Source organism: Marmota marmota, unplaced genomic scaffold (genome assembly GCF_001458135.2).
Source record: "Marmota marmota marmota unplaced genomic scaffold, marMar, whole genome shotgun sequence".
Taxonomy (NCBI): domain Eukaryota; kingdom Metazoa; phylum Chordata; class Mammalia; order Rodentia; family Sciuridae; genus Marmota; species Marmota marmota.
In genome coordinates this window covers 20,660,917-20,679,806 of record NW_025999977.1, presented here as the reverse complement: position 1 = coordinate 20,679,806, position 18,890 = coordinate 20,660,917, and the positions used below count along the sequence as shown (strand labels likewise).

Genomic DNA, 18,890 nt, shown 5'->3' with positions numbered 1-18,890 from the left:
TGGAGATTCCTGGGAAAGCTGGGAATGGAACCACCATTTGACCCAGCTATTGCCCTTCTCGGACTATTCCCTGAAGACCTTAAAAGAGCGTACTATAGGGATACTGCCACATCGATGTTCATAGCAGCACAATTCACAATAGCTAGACTGTGGAACCAACCCAGATGCCCTTCAATAGATGAATGGATTAAAAAAATGTGGCATTTATACACAATGGAGTATTACACAGCACAAAAAAATGACAAAATCATGGAATTTGCAGGGAAATGGATGGCATTAGAGCAGATTATGCTAAGTGAAGCTAGCCAATCCCTAAAAAACAAATGCCAAATGTCTTCTTTGATATAATGATAGCAACTAAGAACAGAGCAGGGAGGAAGAGCAGGAGGAAAAGATTAACATTAAACAGAGACATGAGGTGGGAGGAAAAGGGAGAGAAAAGGGAAATTGCATGGAAATGGAAGGACACCCTCATTGTTATACAAAATTACATATAAGAGGAAGTGAGGGGAATGGGGAACAAAACAAGGAAAGAAATGAATTACAGTAGATGGGGTAGAGAGAGAAGATGGGAGGGGGGATAGTAGAGGATAGGAAAGGTAGCAGAATACAACAGTTACTAATATGGCATTATGTAAAAATGTGGATGTGTAACCGATGTGATTCTGCAATCTGTATTTGGGGTAAAAATGGGAATTCATAACCCACTTGAATCTAATGTATGAAATATGATATGTCAAGAGCTTTGTAATGTTTTGAACAACCAATAAAAAAAATTTAAAAAAAAAGCCAAGACACTTTCTAATGAATTGGCTCTTAATGTGGAAGTTCCCTTCACTCTGGCTTTAGGGTTCCTCGCCCATGTCTGCTGTCTCCAAAACAGAGCCTGCCACTCTCCACTTGCATGGGATCTCCTTTCACACTGCAGAGCAGCTAGTTCAGACTTGTGCTCAAGAAAACAAACAAACAAAACAACAGGTCAACGTAATTGGTTGTGGAGGATTGTGCAGAATTGGAAATATGATTAATAATCTAAAGAGATGACTCAAAAAGGCAAGGGAAGCAACCCAAGAACAAAAATTAAAATGTTGAGGCGCTCCTGCAGAAATAAGACCATGGGAGACAAGTATGGTCCAAATAGGAAACAAAATAAAAATATGTGCTTTAAGCAATTGATAGAATTCATTTTACCTTAATTCTGGGAAAATTCTCCTTTGAGGGGTCCAGGTAATATGATATGAGACCATAAGAAAAGAGCCTTAACACATAACTGTGACTGGGAATGGAGAATACTTCCATAAAAATGTAATTTAAATGTGCTTTACTGTTTTCCCACTTTAGAATACTCAAAGATGGTATATAGACGATTTGGTGGTGGTTGCCAGACAGTATGTTAAAGTTAACATCCTCAGAAGCACAATGAGATGGTGAGATATGGAGCAGAGAAGGAAGCTACAGGAATAGGTAGAAGACAAATACCTTCATCTTACTTTGTGGATACTTAATAGTGTTGTAAGTTAATGGAACAAATAGAGATGTAAATATGTTATTTAAAGTGACTATTTAAACATGTATATGGAACACACACAGGGATTAAAATCTGAGTTAATGCTCCGTTTCCATCCTTAGGATCATATAAATATTGTACAAATGGGGAAAAATCAACAAATAAATGTAGAAGCATATTGTTTAGAGATTAGAGAGCAAATTACCAAATAGAATTATTAAAATATACTATCTCTAGGGAATAAGACTGGGGAGTGGTGAAGGGATGGAGGGAGTTTTTTGTTGCTTTTTATACATCATCTTCTAAACCTTATTGATTTGCACTCATGTTGTCTTAATGAAAATAATTTAACAATTATCTTCTTTTGTATATACATGAAGAAGAAAAGTATATTTTTTCCAGCATCCTGCTACTGGTCTTAGAAACAGCATAAAAAGACAAGATATAATTAATATTGTTATTAGCGATTTCAGATGCCACTGTTTACATAAATCATATTTTCAAATATCCCACACAGCAAGAAAATGTTCCTTTGACATTTCCTTGGCTTTGTCAAGATTTGTCTGTCATAAGGAATTCACTCTTTTCCCCGAACTTCACTTAAGTATTTGTATCCAATTAGTGTTATGCCAGCATGTCCTACTAATCTCTTCTTTTACTTCTCTAATTCTTTGTACTCGGTTCCCATTTTAATTTGCCAAGGAAAATATCGTGGCTTTTACATGATTAAATTCATCAATGGCTGTCTGTTTCAAAATGTTTTACAATTCCCCCACTTTTTTTCTGATTTCCAGGAATACCCAATGTCTACATATCATGCTCAGGCAAAACTTTCTGGAAGGCCTTTCAAGAGGCATATGGTACAAACTGGATTCTGATGGGTCTCATATTACTAGATCTCTGGTTGTTTTTCTTAAAGAGTTTCACATGCTTATTCAATTACCTATAATTGGCTAAAGATATTTAAAAATCAGACAAACCATTTAAAAATGGAAATTTCTGACTATTTTCTAAATGGGTCAACCACTTTAAAAATTGTGAAATAAGTTTAATAATCTGACTATGGCTCCCATCAGCGATGGAAGAGGTCAACCCTGGTGCAAATAATAAGTACTTCAAAATATGAAAGATTTAAAACCAGTAATAAATCTGACCAAAAGCCAGCTTGCTTTTTATTTTTAGAATGTGTCAACAATTCTAGACAAATGCAAACATAAAATATTCTTTCTGAGATGGACCATTAGCACTGCCCCTTCCCTACCTTGGTCAACCACCATATCCTCAAAATGATGATATTATGCTAAGCCTGTGGAATTGTGTCCTGCACCTGCTAAGCTGTCACTTGGCAGGCAAAATTACAATGCATTGTGCCCTTCTTTTCATCTTAAGAGACTGCAACAAAGGAGTTTCCCTCCTGGTGTTATATGAAGAAGGTTCACAGTATAAATCAAAATTGGAATTTGCATCTGCATCTTTTTGCTGAGTAATTATATATATAATATAAAAAAATCTAATAACTTTATTTTAAAATTGTCTTTATAAGTGAAAGAAATTAATTTGTTTATTTATATATATGTTTTTATATATAATATATATGTACATATATATATATATAATCTTTATTCTCTGAAAATATGGATCAAACCAGGAAAATTTAGGACTAGGTAGCATACTATATTTATCTCAGAATTGAACTGTGCACTTTGTGCTTTCATTTTCATTTATTCAAACTCATTTACCAAGAGTCCACTTTGCACAGTACTACATTAGGTGTTAAGCACACATGGATTAATAAGGCAAAGGTCTTAACTTAATGACACTCGTCACAAAGAACTGTAAAGGATATAAGCTCGGACAGGTAGATAAGCATGTATCTACTTACATGGATACCTATTCATGTATGTTTTTAAATGCTATGAAAACAGAAAACAGGTTCTGCTCAAGGTTGTTTGGAAAAGCAGCATGTGAAATGCAAGGTTTAAAACTACCCCATGCTATTAACATTAACAGAGCTTCAGTACTTTAAAGTGTAGAAACTAACAAGATCACTCACACAGTTGCAACCCCGGAAAAAGAGAGGCACCATATGCAGAAACTGAAAGTGGGAAATTGGATTCTGTGTTTATGTATTGTCAAGGAGTTTATTATTGTTAGGGAACCAAAGATAAAATTCAGAGTTGAAGTAAACAAAACAAAAACAAACAAACAAAAGAAAACCTTTGTTTTTCTGAATCAAGCTCCTAAAAACTATAGAATGCAAGGTTGCATTGACAAGGGTGTAAAAACAACCAGGTCATTAAAGAAGACACGAAAAATTACAGTCACAAATGTGATTCAACCATCTTTGGAACAGTGAAAATTCTTTATTTAGACACTGAAAAGCCCTCAGTTTATAACAGAGCAAGTAGTCCTTTGGCTAGTGTGTAATGTCTTATCTTTTATCCTACTGCTATGAATTGCCATATTGACTTTGTCTAAAATAATTACCAATTTCCTGCTAATAGTGTGCAAGGGAAAGTAGACAGGAAAATGTCAGCACAGGATTTGTATGAATCTTGATAGACCTTTTCGTTTCTGAAATATATTCATTAGAACAAGAGACTTCTCTTCTGAAAAAATTTACAGCTCCTCTGGATCCATGGACACAAGAACTTATCATTTTCTAGGCTTACACATAACTCTTTTTGATACATACTCAGGGGACATCAGCTGCCAAGGTAAGCTAGGAAGTGGAGAAACTATGGAAATAACTTTCTCTCAAACGTTCCGGGACAAATCTTTACTGTTGAATTTCACATGCTTGACTGTATTTCCTGGAGATTTCATAATAGCTTGCATAGCATGATTCAGCAGGCAGAAGCTCCTCACTTGGTTCACCCCCTTGTATCTTCACAAGATTACAGTTCCATATTCTTGTTACAGTAATGTTGGAAAAACACTGAACAATTTTTTTTTTAAATTTCACATTTGGGTCATCACATGCAAATCTATAGTGGTAAAATAGTGCCTAGCACAGGAAAGAAAACAAAGAAAGCAAGTAGAGAAAGAAGAAAAAGGTAGTGGCTAGTTGTAGATAAGGATACTGAGGAGGGCCAGGTAGGGTGGTGACTGTCTGTAATCCCAGCAACTGGGGAGGCTGAGACAGGAGGATTTCAAGTTCAAAGCCAGCCTTGGCAATTTAGCAAGGCCCTAAGCATTGTGGATTTACAGGCTACCTATACCATAGAAACACACACACATACACAAACACACTCACACACGTACTGACCCAAAATAAAAAAATAAAAAGGGCTGGGGATGTGGCTCAGTGGTTAAGTGGCCCTGCGTTCAATTCCTGGTACCCTTTCCACCAAATGATAAGGATATTGAGGAAGTAAAGAAAAATGAGCACCTACTACATGACAGGTGCTATGCTAAGAGCTTTACTTATTATACAAGTTTACTTGATATTCTCAACGAATCTTCAGGATAAACACAGTTCATGCTTTACTCCATATAATTGTTTTAATGTTGATGTTTATATATCTAACATTCTTAGAGCTTTTTATTTTGTTTTGTTTTTCATTACTGAGGATTGAACTTATGGACCCTCTACTACTAGAGCTGCATCCTCAGCCCTTTGAATTTTTATTTATTTATTTATAATTTTCAGAAAGGGTCACACTAAGTTGTTTAGGGCTCCTTAAGTTGTTGAGGTTGGCCTCAAATTTGTGACCCTCCTGCCTCAACCTCCCAAGTTGTTGGGATTCCAGGCTTGCATCAACTCACCCAGCTCTTGGGGCTTTCCTGACAGCATAGCAGTATTTCATATAAAGATGGAAGTGGTTTCATCCCCCCATATGTCTCTCAGAGGAGTATCTACCTCCTGTTAGACCTAGAAACTTCTAAAATGAAGCAAAGGAGTCCAAGGCCAACAACAACCCTACTACATCAATGGTTTAGATAATAATAATCTATTTTAGAAGAAGCTCTGCACAAGCACAATTTAGGTTTTAAATATACCAAGGAGAGAAAGTGAGTAATTCCAGAGTCAGGGCAGTGTCTAGCACATTGCCAACACTCAGAAAAAGTGAAATAATAGAAATGCATTGCCTAATACACTTGCTATCAAAACAGCACTAAAATAGCTTTCCTTCTTTAAAGTTGTCTCCAAGTTTCAATTGTATTAGTGATCCTACTAATAATAGACTCTAAATCAGTGGTATACAAGAGCTTTGGTATTGTTAATACAGAGTACTTTATGTATAGATTCCTAATAATCTAGGAGTTAGAGAAATGGTTCTTGTTATAAAATCCTGCATTACCAGATATCTCATCTTCAAGAATAGCATTATAATAGCTTGCAAAGTGTACTACATAGGTGAGGTGAGGTGCACATAAGATATTTGTAGTTTGCAATTTCAAGTAAAAGCATTGTGGATTTACAGGCTACCTGTACCATGGAAACACACACACACATACACACACACACTCACACATTTCCTGTTTTATTTTTATATTTGGCATATAGAACACTTAGTGAAGAAACCCCTAGTTAACAGGGTGTTATCTGTCTGCTTAAGATTTTATATAAACAGGATGGTGAAGATGAGAATACAGGGAACATCATTGGGTAAATGCCTATTAAAGGCAGATGAATTACCTAAACCTTTTCTTGAGATTCTACCTAATGATGTCAATATATTCTTTTATGACTGGGGAAGTTTTCAGTGATATCTGAAGTAGTAAAATCTAATATAACCTGTAGATGATCAAAGATGCAAGAAATTATCATACATTCAAATAATCCTGACTTTCATTTATTGAATAAAGCTTAATGTTTTACTATATAAGATGGAAGCATTGCTTGCACACACACACACACACACAAACACACACACACATACACACTCATATACATACACAATTATCTTTTGTTTATTTATGTATCCGATGATTTGGCCCCTCCTCAACTTCAAAGACAACCATGATGACATTAAAGAGAGGGATAAATCAGCAGATGTAATACAGACATACATATAAATTTCAAAACTACAAGGTCACAAAATATTAGTCCAAATAATTCATAGTTCTGATCAAAACTAAGACAATTAAGTATGGCTATAGTCTTGTTACTTAAAATACTAATTATTTAATTAAAAAAAAGATGTTTGTTTGTCCAGAAACTGATATTAGAAATATCAGAAGTGCCAACTTTGCCTATTCTCTTGAAGGAAATTCCCACTGAAATTACTACCATGTACTAATTTAATGTAAAGTCTTAATTCATTCTATTTCTCCAGGGCTACTAAATATTATATCAAAAGAGATTATGTCAAGAATGACAAGCCCAATCTGGTCTAATGCAGAGCCAAAAGTTCTCTATGTTTTTCATGCACAAGTATATTTCCAAGGTTTAAGCTCCCTCACCCAAATACGTTATGAAGGATAAGACTCAGAAATCAAATCTGCAAGATTCAGCATCATACTGTGAATCAGCTTCTTTCTGTCTAGGAACAACTTGGGAAATAAGTACACACAAGCTACAGAATGCTCAGTCCACAGGGATTGGAGGCCAGTAGGTGAGGATGGGAAAGCTGAGTCAAACAGTGGCAGGAATGGGGACAACCATCAGTTCTTTGTGCAGATCAGCCCAGTGTTGCTAAATACACTGGGGCCCTTGCCTCCTAAATGGAAATGACAACTCTTCCTGGGAGTCATTCCCTGCCCTCCGTTACCTGACCCAGCCTCTCATACCCACCTCCCCAGGGGAGTGTTGCCACCTCAGTCAGGAGAGAACTCAGTTCCTTATATGCCACACAACTGATTCTCTGTTTTAGAAAGATAAATTCACAATTATTCTTCAAAGTAGAGAAAACAGCTTTCAAGGTTAACAAAACATTCTTTAATTCATAGTTTGTATTTGAGGAATGCTTCTCAAACATGAGTATCATTTATATAGGGCTTAAATGTGTCAGGCACCCTATTTCCTATAGTTTAGAATGAACCATATGAAATTTCCATGTTTGGATAGGAAAAAGTTGTTCAAATTAGCATAATTTTATATATTTCCCACTCAATATTGAGTCATCTGATCCTCACAGAAAACTTATGAAAACACAATCCCTATTTTATAGGTGGGAATATGAGGTATTAAGATGAGGAACACATAACTGGTACATGTTAAGAGGAAGGCTGGCATTTAGGTGGGCTCTTTGCTTCCAGAGTTGATGCCCTTGACCTATCTGTTGTGCTGCCCCTAAGGATCCATACCAGTGCTGCCTCTTTAGATTGTAGCTCCCAGGACACAAGGATTCAGAATCTTGTTATGTTAGGGGACAGACAGATGAGGATGGTTGGAAAGTGAGGTCAAGAGAATAATTCTATAAAATGGGCCCATTGTGCTGACCCCCACATGCTTTCTTTTCTATGAAGCAATTTACCTGTTACCCTACCTGGCCTCAGTGGACAGGATAGATTACATTCCTCAGCAAACTACCTGTTCATTGCAGGACAAATGCAAGCCTGAAATAATATTGATAAGAGAAATCTAAGTTACTCTGAAGGATGAGACTTTTCTGACCAGATCCTGAAACTCTAGGAGATAAGCACAGTTCTTCCTAACCATAAAATCTGTAAGAATGTATGGTTAAGGATCCAATTAGAACCAGTCAGCATGGGCCAAGGTGACCTACAGTTGCCATGACAGTGAGGACTTGAAAATATGATGTCACCCTGCTGTTAGTAAAAAGTCAAGAGGTAGACCTGGGAAGGACTCTCTAGAAACTTCTCTGGGATCTCCAATAAAGCTGGAGTGCAGGAGAGGCACATTGGCATTCTCTCTGAGAGGACCCACTCATTTTCTTGAAAGTGTCCCCTTTCCCTTTTCTCTATCCCTTCAAAAAACTCATTCCTGTTACTCTAAGCAACATGTCTGCAATCTTTCTTAGTCAAAAAGAATTGGGGTTCAAAAGCGGAGGTCTTTGCAGTGCTCAGTTTCTTGGAAGGCCCCAGCTCCATAACAGGTTTGCAATATGGAATTGTATTTATAAATATCTAGATAACTACTATTAGATATGAGAAGGAGTATTAAAACATGATACAAAGCTGAACTTCAGTCATGGATCAACATTTATTCATTGTGTGATCTTGGACAACTACTCATATTTCTTAGAGCTAACTTTCTCAAACTATAAAACACTACGTAATATTTTACTAGTTGTTGCCTAAAGATTTGCAAAAGCTACAGAACCTTAAACAAATATAACATGTTAGGGTGACCATAAAATCTTAAAATTGACTCTTCTGAATCTGAATAATAAAAATAAAAATTTATAGATTTTTAGAGATGGGGCCTTAGGGATAATTTAAGTTAATGTCTCTCCGTTTTCTGAGGGAGAAAAAAGGCTTAGAGCCAAACAGAAATTTAGAACCCTAAGGATAGGAACTGCATCTACTTTTGTTTGCATTTATAGCATAGAATTCTGATAAAGACCATTATCATTTAGTGTTAATTACATTTAATGATGGTTTCATTTTTTTAAAATGTTAAATTTCTGATAAAAAGCAAATATGAGTCACAAAATGTAACACCTGCTGAAATTTTAATACTGTGTAAAGCGACCAACATTGGATACTTGTTAATTTTTTTTAATAGTCAAAGTAATTATTTTGGTAATAAATGCCAAATGACAAAATCATTGATTGATAGATTCATTCATTCATTCATTCATTCATTCAAATAATGCACCAAGTACTGTGCTCATTCTATAAAGTAAAATAGAGCATAATTTCTAGGATCAAGAAATGTTAAATCCACTGGGGAAGATAACTCCTAGGAACTTACCCAAAACACAGAGAAAGGGACCTGAAGCCAAGTGGGAGAGATGGCCTGGGCAAGTCATGGAGGCTGGAGACTGATGGACCTGCTGCAGAGGACATGGAGATTTGAAAGGGTGTGACCTCTAGAGGCCTCTGTGAGTAGTTTAATAGATTTAAAGAAAAGAGTGTGGAGCTGGGTGAGGAAATTTGCAGCAAGGCTGAGAGCAGCCAGTTGTGGAGAAGGGACCTTGGTGACTACTCAAGGATTCTGCCCTTTGTCCTAAATTCATGAATATATGAAGGAAGGAAATGACATCATAATATTTGCATTTTCAAAGGAGTAGCACAACTGGGTCCAAATCCCACCAGAGGTGGTTATGAATATAAGAGGCAAATGGTGATGAGCTTCTGCAAAGAGGTCAAGGACAAGGGCAGAGGGAAGACCACATCCAAGTACTCTGGAAAGAAGCAGGCTGCACAGCCTGAGATGAGTTATTTTACTTCCCTGCGCCTCCATTTTTGCATGTGTTGAAAGGAATAGTAATACCAGCCTGTACTTTTTAAAATTTCCATCTTTTCCTTGATACACATGCACTCTAGGATTTCATTATACTTCTGATTTAATTAAGATACTTATTAGAACCCAGAGAACAACGCAAGCGAGGAACAGATACAACATATCTTGGTGTCACTTTTGCTCTCTCCCTGGCTTCTCATTCCTTAACAGAGCAATCAGCTGCCCCTGGCCCCATCCACAAGGGATATAATCTCCTAGATATGACCGCATGTTTGAATAAGTGTTCTTTACAACTAATTCCACTATCACTAGTAATCTATGCACATTAATTCAAAAGGCATTTCCACTTCATGTTCCCTATCACTGCAACCATTTGCTCTCCTATCCTCTTTTTTTCCTATAGCTGTTGACATCCATGTATATTATTTGCTTTCTTCATTCTTTTTTTTTTCTGCCTCTCTTCCCCAACTAGAACATAAGTTTAATTTTGTTCAATGTTGTATTTCCAGTGACTAGACTAGTACCTGGGATGTAATAATTGCTCAACGAATATGTGCTATGTTAAGTGAATGGATGGATGGATGGATGTATATACTTGTCTAGGACTGGTTTTGTTGAAAAACATCTCAAAACCAAGTTTGCATCTACCAATAGAGTGAGAACCTTTTCATCCAGATTTCAAAGAGACTTTTTGCAGAATTTTCTTAAAGTAAACCCTTTCAAACGTACACATCCTGGGACTTTTGCTTGCCAGCAATGAAGGAGAAAAATTTCCTTCAAAATAGCAGTTGCTTGCCCACATTTAAAATTGCAATGAATAAATCTTCTCACCAGGCACCATTAGTTTCAGAAAACATGCCTTTGTATATATTTTAAAATCAACACTTAAGTGTTTTACCTTCCAATGTGCACTAAAACTTACTGCAAAAGTGTACATTAACATAAGAAAATTCAGTAGAAGGATTGGGCTAGTGAAAATAATATTAATTATTCATGTCACCAGTATTTTAAACATTCAGAGTGGTTATCAGGAACACACATAATTATAAGTAACACTATTATTTTTTTAAATAATGAATCCACAGCTATGGCTAGTTAATATTTTTAATAAAAATAAACTTTTGTTCTTGGAAGTTACAATAGGTATTCAGTTATTTCTAAATATTTTTCATGGGAATATGTGTTCATTCTGCTTACATTTTTTAAACAAATTGTATTCATTTTTCATGAGTAGCTCCAAAGCCTCTAAGAAGCACTAGCGGTGGCCAATATATTAAATACTCTTTTCTTGCTGGAACACTAATTGGGTTTCTTTCCAGAAAATTCCACTGGGAATCAAATGCCATTGACTTTAATAGGATGTCTCATGTGTGAAATATACATGTCTCTGACAAGCTACCACAAATGTTTTATAACCCTCTAGAGTTTCTCTCCTTGAGTAGATTTGGTAACTCTGCCCTGGAAAACTTCACCCTGGAACCACCGAACTGTCCAATATATTCTACTCATATTTGCTGATTCTGCCCCACTCCATAATTTAATTTCTTCCCAGGAGATGCAGGCTAGTCAAAAACTAGAGTCTTTCAAAACCTTATTCTCTCCCCTTTCTCAAGATTTTTGAAACAAGATGAGAAGATGAAAAAGCTGTGTATTCTAAAACCAGATAAAACTACCAGATCGGTTTCTTCTCTGAATATTAAGGAGAGGGTTGATATTTATTATTCTTGTGAAGTATGATTTTCTTGCAAAGATACGTTTTACATATGCTAAAAAAAGTGGAGTGCAATATTGGTTAGATACCAAAATGGGGTGCTACTAAGAGTCAAAAATATATCAGTAATTACTTCAGAATGTCAGGTACACACTGGGACTATCCTGGCCAACTGGGATGCACGGCCACCCTATGAAAAGGTGAAGGGTGACATCTATGCTTTGTTAAATAATGATGAGAAGACCTAATTAAGAGTATCATCACTAGAATCAACTAAATTTTAGAGCTGAACAAAATGCAAGAGATTCCTAGTAACCCACTTATTTATAGCACAGCAACAAACTTAAAAAAGCCAGGCGTGGTGCTGCACACCTGAATCTCAGTGGCTCGGGAGGCTGAGATGGGAGGATTGCAAGTTCAAAGCCAGCCTCAGAATGGCGAAGTGCTAAGCAACTCAGTGAGATTCTGTCTCTAAATAAAATCCAAAATAGTGCTGGGGACTGTGACTCAATGGTTAAGTGCACCTGAGTTCAATGCCTGGTAACCAGCCCCCACCCACTCCAAAAACAACAACAACAAAAACTAAAGAAGAGTGAGGTAAACACAACTGTCCAAGTCACACAATAAGGTAGTTGCTGGTGTCCAATGGAAAACCAGACTTCTCATTCACTATTCTCTCCATTATACTACCTCTAAGAAAAAAACATTACCAAACCAAGCATTCAAAGTTTCTATAATATGTGTATAGCTTGTAAAGTATTCAGGAAAGAAAGAAAAGATCATAAAATGTGCTGCAAAGAAAATTCCAGAATAAATGCCACAATCTTGATCTTAAAAGAAACAGCACAGATCTGCTTTCCTTTCTATACAGATTGGAAAGCAAAGGGAGTGAAGGTTGCCCTTTTACTTATTTACATAAATGCACACACACATGCACATCATAAAACATTACCAGATCATGAAGAAGGAGAGGGAACATTTAGTGGCTAAATCCTTCCATCTCATTGCTTCCCCATCCCAGGAAGCTGTCAACATTCCTAGCAACTTTACACCCACCAATTATTTTCACAAATATTTGTATTCTGAGAATAGTCTGATGGAAAGTGTCTCCTAAGGCAAATGGGTCTTATGGAAATACTTAATAATTAAATATTCTAAGTAAAACAGGTTCCTGAACTTTATGTTATGCATACAAAAGTATTATCAATATTGTTATATTGGCATTAAAAGGAAGTCATTTATTCAGAAGAGTTGATAAATATCACCATACTTAATATAATATTATTATATTATAAATTGTGTATTTTTAAGGAAACTCAGTATGAAAATTGATCAAGAAAGAAGAAAAACTGCTATTATTTTTTTCTTCTTAAAGCATATTTACATTTAAGTAGGAAAGTAAACAGGATCTTATGGAGGATATTTTCATGAACACTCTTATATTCTTGGACCCTGTGAAAAACGAAATACATTTCTCACCTACTCCTTGCCCTGCAGGATGACTGAACAAACTTCATCTCATCTATATGAAATGAATCCAATTTAATTCTGCTTGACCAAAAATCTGTTTCCATAGTTCTAAAACATGCAATCACCCCAAGGTACATTGCCATTGTAGCTTAAGTGGCTCAGTGTTGTCACTGAGGAAAATACACTTTGATTGAAAAAACAGTCCAGTATGGCTTTTGAAAAATGAAATGACCCTTCCTGGTACACAATTTAGTAAGGCAGTAGATAAAAGCAGGCAGATATAGCCATTATGGACGAGGTTGATAGGAGAGATGAGGCATCTAATCTGTAAAAAATGGGTAAACGTTTCCAGAACTAAAATTAGCATTACAAATCACTCACATATTTAAACTTCCTAAATGTTGAGCAATTCCAACAAACACATTAAATATTTTATATATAAAACTTCTTTGTACTTAGAGGACAATTTGAAAATCAATGTTGAGGTAAGAAAAGTTTGCAATAAGTTATTGCATTACTCAAAAATAAATAATTTGCTTCTTTCTCTATTGGTTTTCCTCTCCTATATAGGTGCATTTCACTGGCACCTATGACATATAAACAATTTTAAAAATGATTTGTCCAAGTTTAAAACGTTGTTGCCACAATTGAATATTGGTAACAATTGATTATTTGTAACATATTAAGTCAAACTCTTTAATTGCTGTTCTTGGTCTATTAAAAGATGTAAAGATTTAAAGTATCTATTTTCCATGAACCTAGTAATTTTTTATTTAAGTCAATACTTCCTCAAATGACCCAAGTAATTATTAATTGATTAAATCATTTACTTGTGTAAACCACTGCTGTCTTTAAACATGTAATAGCTCATAATAAAAAAAATCTTTCCATTGGCAATTAAATTAACAAGCAGTCAACTGTATTTCTTATGTATTAATTAATATTATAAAATGCATACTTTTATTTCTGAATTTCTCAGTATCTTTTAAAGAAATGGTTATTTTTCCTTTTTTCAAAACAATATTTCTTAGTATGTAGCAGATACTAATTGATAAACTACATCAAAACAATGCTAATAATTCTTTTCTTATTCAAGGATACATTTAGATTACCTAGGAGCTTTTGCAACTGTCATTTCATTAAAAATGTAATACAACTACTAAGAACAATACCTATTTCCAATTATATTCACAGAAACATTTCCAACTCTGAATGCACTTGTTCTCTTATGAATTATTTTATAGAAAGGAAATGGGGTATTGATTCCTTTGTGCTTCATTTTTCCTGTATCAGATTCACTTAAAAAAAACTTGCTTAGCGTTAACTGAACTACAAATAAATGACAGGAAGAAATCACTAATGAAGTATTATAAGACAATATCAAATGAATCTATTGGGCAAGCATTAATCTTTCTAAAGTCACAACTCTATAAAGTGGTTAAGTGCATGACATTATCACCAATCTTGTCAGTATAGATAGAGAAGTCAATAAAAGGAAGACACTTGAAGCAAACATTTCTACTAAAATGGATATTTCATGAGGGCTAGAGATTGTGTTTGTTGTTTCAATATATCCTCCTGCTTAGAAGAGTGTCCTGCATCTGCAGAGAGTGATTAATAAATATGTCCTTTTGACTATCCTTGGAGACAGCCCATTTTACCATGTGCTCAAAGGCAAACAGGAAGAAAACAGGGGCATAGAGGTGCAAAATATGCAATACCATACTGTACCACCTTTATTAATATACAAAATTTATAATTATAATTTATTGTTCTTTTCCCAGGACATTTCTCTTCCTCTATTCTGTTCATAACTCCTCTTTCTTTGTAAAGTAAAAATTAGAATCTACTTTCTTATTTTTGTAGGAAACATGTATTAATTAGTAGATAGGGTGCAGATACAAACAAAATTTGCTTTCTATTAGTTTCTTTCCAAATCTGGTACTTAGTCTGTTTCAAACACATGAAGTAAAAGCAATGTTGAAATTAATTGTTGTTACTCATGTGCCTTTAGAAGGAAGTTTTCTAGAAAAGTAGGGTCATCTATTTGGAAAAGCTTTTTATGGTACCTAGGAAAGACATTTACTAACTTACAAACAAAATTTAAAAATGAATTTGGGACCAAGGAAAATGAACAGTTGAGAAAGCATTAGCAACTGAATATATACAGAGGCTATAAATGTCAATGGGCATCTAATAGCATGTAATGACATTTCTACACTGTCTACCAGCATTCATAAATGTCGTTCTGTGTTCTTCATTGATGTAATAGTAATAACTACATCAGTGTCTAATACATAGTAGGCAATCAACAAGTACATCTTAGTTGAATTAATAAGCCTCTAGCTTGTAACTATGCCACATTTAAAAATTCTATTTTTGATTGAATAATAAGCTATTAAAGTGAATTCCAGGTGAGCACAATTAGTAAAATATACAGAATACCTTAGCCCAAGATAGTTTTTGAATAGCACATTTGGTGCCTTTGTCCTCAAAGAAATAACATGTTTTTCTCATACATAGAAGAAGAATAGAGTATCAATCACCATGAAAGCCACTTGTCTATCAACTCAAAATTTTAAGACTTCAAAATACAATATAAGTATTGCAGGCATACCTCTCTTAAGATCAGCTTTGCTTTTTTCTTAAAAAAAATGATAAAGTATTGATCTTAAACAAACAAGGTCTTTTAAATATTTCATTAATTTACTTGCTCATTAAACTTTAATTGAAAAGTGTGCAGTAAGCAGACAATCCTCTCAGCCTGGGCTAGACCAAATGTATTCTATCAAGACTCGTAGCCAGCAACCAGCAAAGCAACACAAAGCCTTTTATAAATGTCCACAAACTACAATATGGTTCAAATTCCAACTGAATGCACTATGTTAAGCAACCTCAAAGGAAGCATTCAGCCTGACATCAGAAAAAAAATAATCTTATTTTATAAACATCTCACATGCAAAAAAGCCCACTTTCACAAGCCCCAAATGAAGGAATGAAATATACATGCTCACCTGGCTGATGGGTTCTTTCGTAGGTGGCTTTCCTCTTCTAGCTGTGCTAGTCGCCAGGGTCGTGGTGGTCTCCATAATTGATGTGGACATCTCTGACTGCATGGCAGTGGCTGTCGACTCAGTTGTCATAGAGGAAGGCACTTCACCAACCAGTCTCACATTTCCCACTATGGCGATGTTGGCATCGTTTTCGGCTGCCATATTCAGAACTTTCAAGCCATTGTAGTAAAGCCCAGAGAGCTGGCCCTGGAAGGGCTGGCCCTGCTCTTTCCCGCCAATTATTATGGTTGCTTGGCTATTGAAGATTGTGAGCTGACGCCCTGTAAAAATAATATTACATACATGCAAAAATGTTGATTGTGAACTCTACATTCTACAAAGGATGATAAAACAGATCTTTCATGGGGTGGATAATGAGAGCAATAAACTATAAGAGAGGCATTTGACTCATAATTCATTGCTTATAAATGAGGTGTCCATGAAATGCATAATTATTGGCAAATACTTGTAAATTCTCAAGTTACTGTAAATGTAGTACTTTTGCTAAAAGACCAATCAAAGATAGGTATTACAAATCAATTTTTAGTGGATCCCTTTGCCCTTTGCCCTCATATCTTATATTGTTGGTCTCTTAAGTCTAAATTGTTAAATTTAAAAGGTATGACATATCTAACATTTCAAGCATTTGTCATCCTAAAATTACCTCTGACAGAAACTAATCTAGAGTAACGGAAGTCTAGTTTTAGATTTTATGGTAAAAATTTCGTAATTTGCATAATGTCCACATGTATCTGTATGCTATTCTTTAGAAATGTTTATTTTTGAAGGCAATAGTCCATTGTTATTGGAATTATTCTACTTTTCCGGCAATCACACTGAAAAGAAATGTAGGGTTTACACTTAGCATGTCAGAGACAAAAAAAAAATTCCAAAAATATTTTTTTCTGATTGGCTTTCAGCAAGTCTATCAAAATAAAACAAAATGAAAAAAAAATAGCTTCAGATGTAAAAAGCGGCTTCAGGAATGATACACAAACCAATGGAGAAAAGATGGCACATTTCCATCAAACAGCAATCCTTAGCAACAGTACCATTATCATCAAAATGAGGATCCAGTTTAGCAGATTTGCTCTCTGCTCATAAAAAGCATGCACACAACTTTAAGTTCAGTTTTAATTAGGGCTTGTTCCCAAATGCTCTTAGAAGGTTGCAAACGTTAAAGGGACTTCATTTTGACTGGCAATCCATATTGCCCACTATTTAAGATTCCTAGAGTTTAAACAAAGAGTTTTGCTTCTTTTTTTTTTTCAGGACCATAATAAAGATATCAGAACTACATATATTTTAGTTAATAATTTAGAGGCTGGAAGAATATAATCTATGAATGATTTATCATTTTGGGTTAATGCTTGCTGTGAGTACCTTCATAGATTGAGTTAGTGGATTATATTTAACAGTCCCTTTAACCTTAAGTTAACTGGGTAAGATTATTAAACAGCTGGTACGTCTAAAAATGTATAGAAATTATTATACAAGGTATGCAAATATTACTATCTACATTTAACTGTTTTAAATTTGTTTTTAATTTAGTTTTACGGAAAATTTATTTTTATGTTTATTAGTGTTACAATGAAGTACTACTTGGTTATGTTCAAATTATTTTTTTATTTGAAGTTTTAATCAATGTTTTTTACCTTTGTCGAGTAGCCATTCATCAACTACTCGACCAAGTCGATATGGAATTCGCTGTCTAGCAATCGCCAGGCGCTCGTTATCATTGTTTCCTTTAAAGTTTAAAGAGACATTTCATTGGTTAAAATCTGTAAGGTCAAAGGTTAAAAGTTAATACTTAAAGCTTGAGCTATACAGTTGCCACATGATTTTTTGAAATTTGGAATTTTAAAAAGTTCTACCTAGAACATTTCATGTTTCAGACTTGTCATTCATTCATTTATTTTATTTTAGCAAACAAAATTATTCCTATGTTAATTGAAAATTAGAAATTTGCATTTGAGCTAGGTTATTAAACTTATGTTATAGACAGACCCGAACAAGCAATTTAAACAGCATATAATAGCTTTACAAAAAATGACCATTGACCTCAGGGTTTTTTCTTTTTGATGTTTCTTATTAACTAGTTAAACATGTTCAGGTGAAACAGGTTTAAGTTTTCAAAATACATTCAACCTCTTATTCCAGATTAGTAATTTATGAACACCAAACTTAATACCATCTTTGGCACACTGAAGCATCTAAAATAGGCCTAGCATACTTTAGTTCCTATTCAGAAAACAAATTTTCTTATTCATCTCATTTAAGAAAACCACAAAGTCCAAACAGTTCTTGTGTATTCCACATAAATTGGTTTATCAATCACTTGGACATCACAAGAGATTACATCTTGCATCATCCAAATGTGTTTTAGGAAAAGGCTTTGACAAAAGTGACTTTGTTTGAGTGTCCTTCAGTTTCATTTAAAGTTTAACATGTTGAAGCATATAAGATTCAAAAAAAATATGTATGCTTTTATAGACTCAAATATCTGCTTTTTATTAAGTTATTCTAAAAAAGACATAAGAGCTTAAGGTACAAATAACAGGCAGTAAACAATGGCTCCTATTCATAGATCTAAACTAATTGAGAGTCTTGCTTCTTTGAATAAAAAATTGTCTGCAAGAAACTCTGTTTAAATTGACCTTGAATAATGCTTGCAAATAGATGAGTGTTTTCTTGATCTATAAAGCACTTAGGAAGAAGCTGGACTGCCCTCCCAGTGCTCAATTGTGGATATTGCAAGAAGAGTTTTTCTGTTCCATAAAATTTAACAGAATTTTGAGCTAATATATTTTGGCAATAGCTCAGATGAGGTAC

The 18,890-nt window shown here is 34.8% G+C and overlaps 1 protein-coding gene across 48 annotated transcripts in view; it reads right to left on the bottom strand.

Moving 5' to 3' along the window:
- Nrxn1 (neurexin 1) overlaps nt 1–18,890 on the bottom strand; it is a 1,091,229-nt gene that overhangs the window by 114,100 nt on the left and 958,239 nt on the right. For 36 of the 48 annotated variants that reach the window (XM_048804359.1, XM_048804357.1, XM_048804361.1 and 33 more), the window contains 2 exons: nt 17,714–17,803; nt 16,020–16,339 (listed from right to left, as the gene is read on the bottom strand). In XM_048804359.1, coding sequence (XP_048660316.1) covers nt 16,020–16,339; nt 17,714–17,803 — 410 coding nt within the window. The remainder of the gene's footprint in view (nt 1–16,019; nt 16,340–17,713; nt 17,804–18,890) is intronic. The other 12 variants (XM_048804391.1, XM_048804397.1, XM_048804393.1 and 9 more) reach the window with 1 other exon arrangement.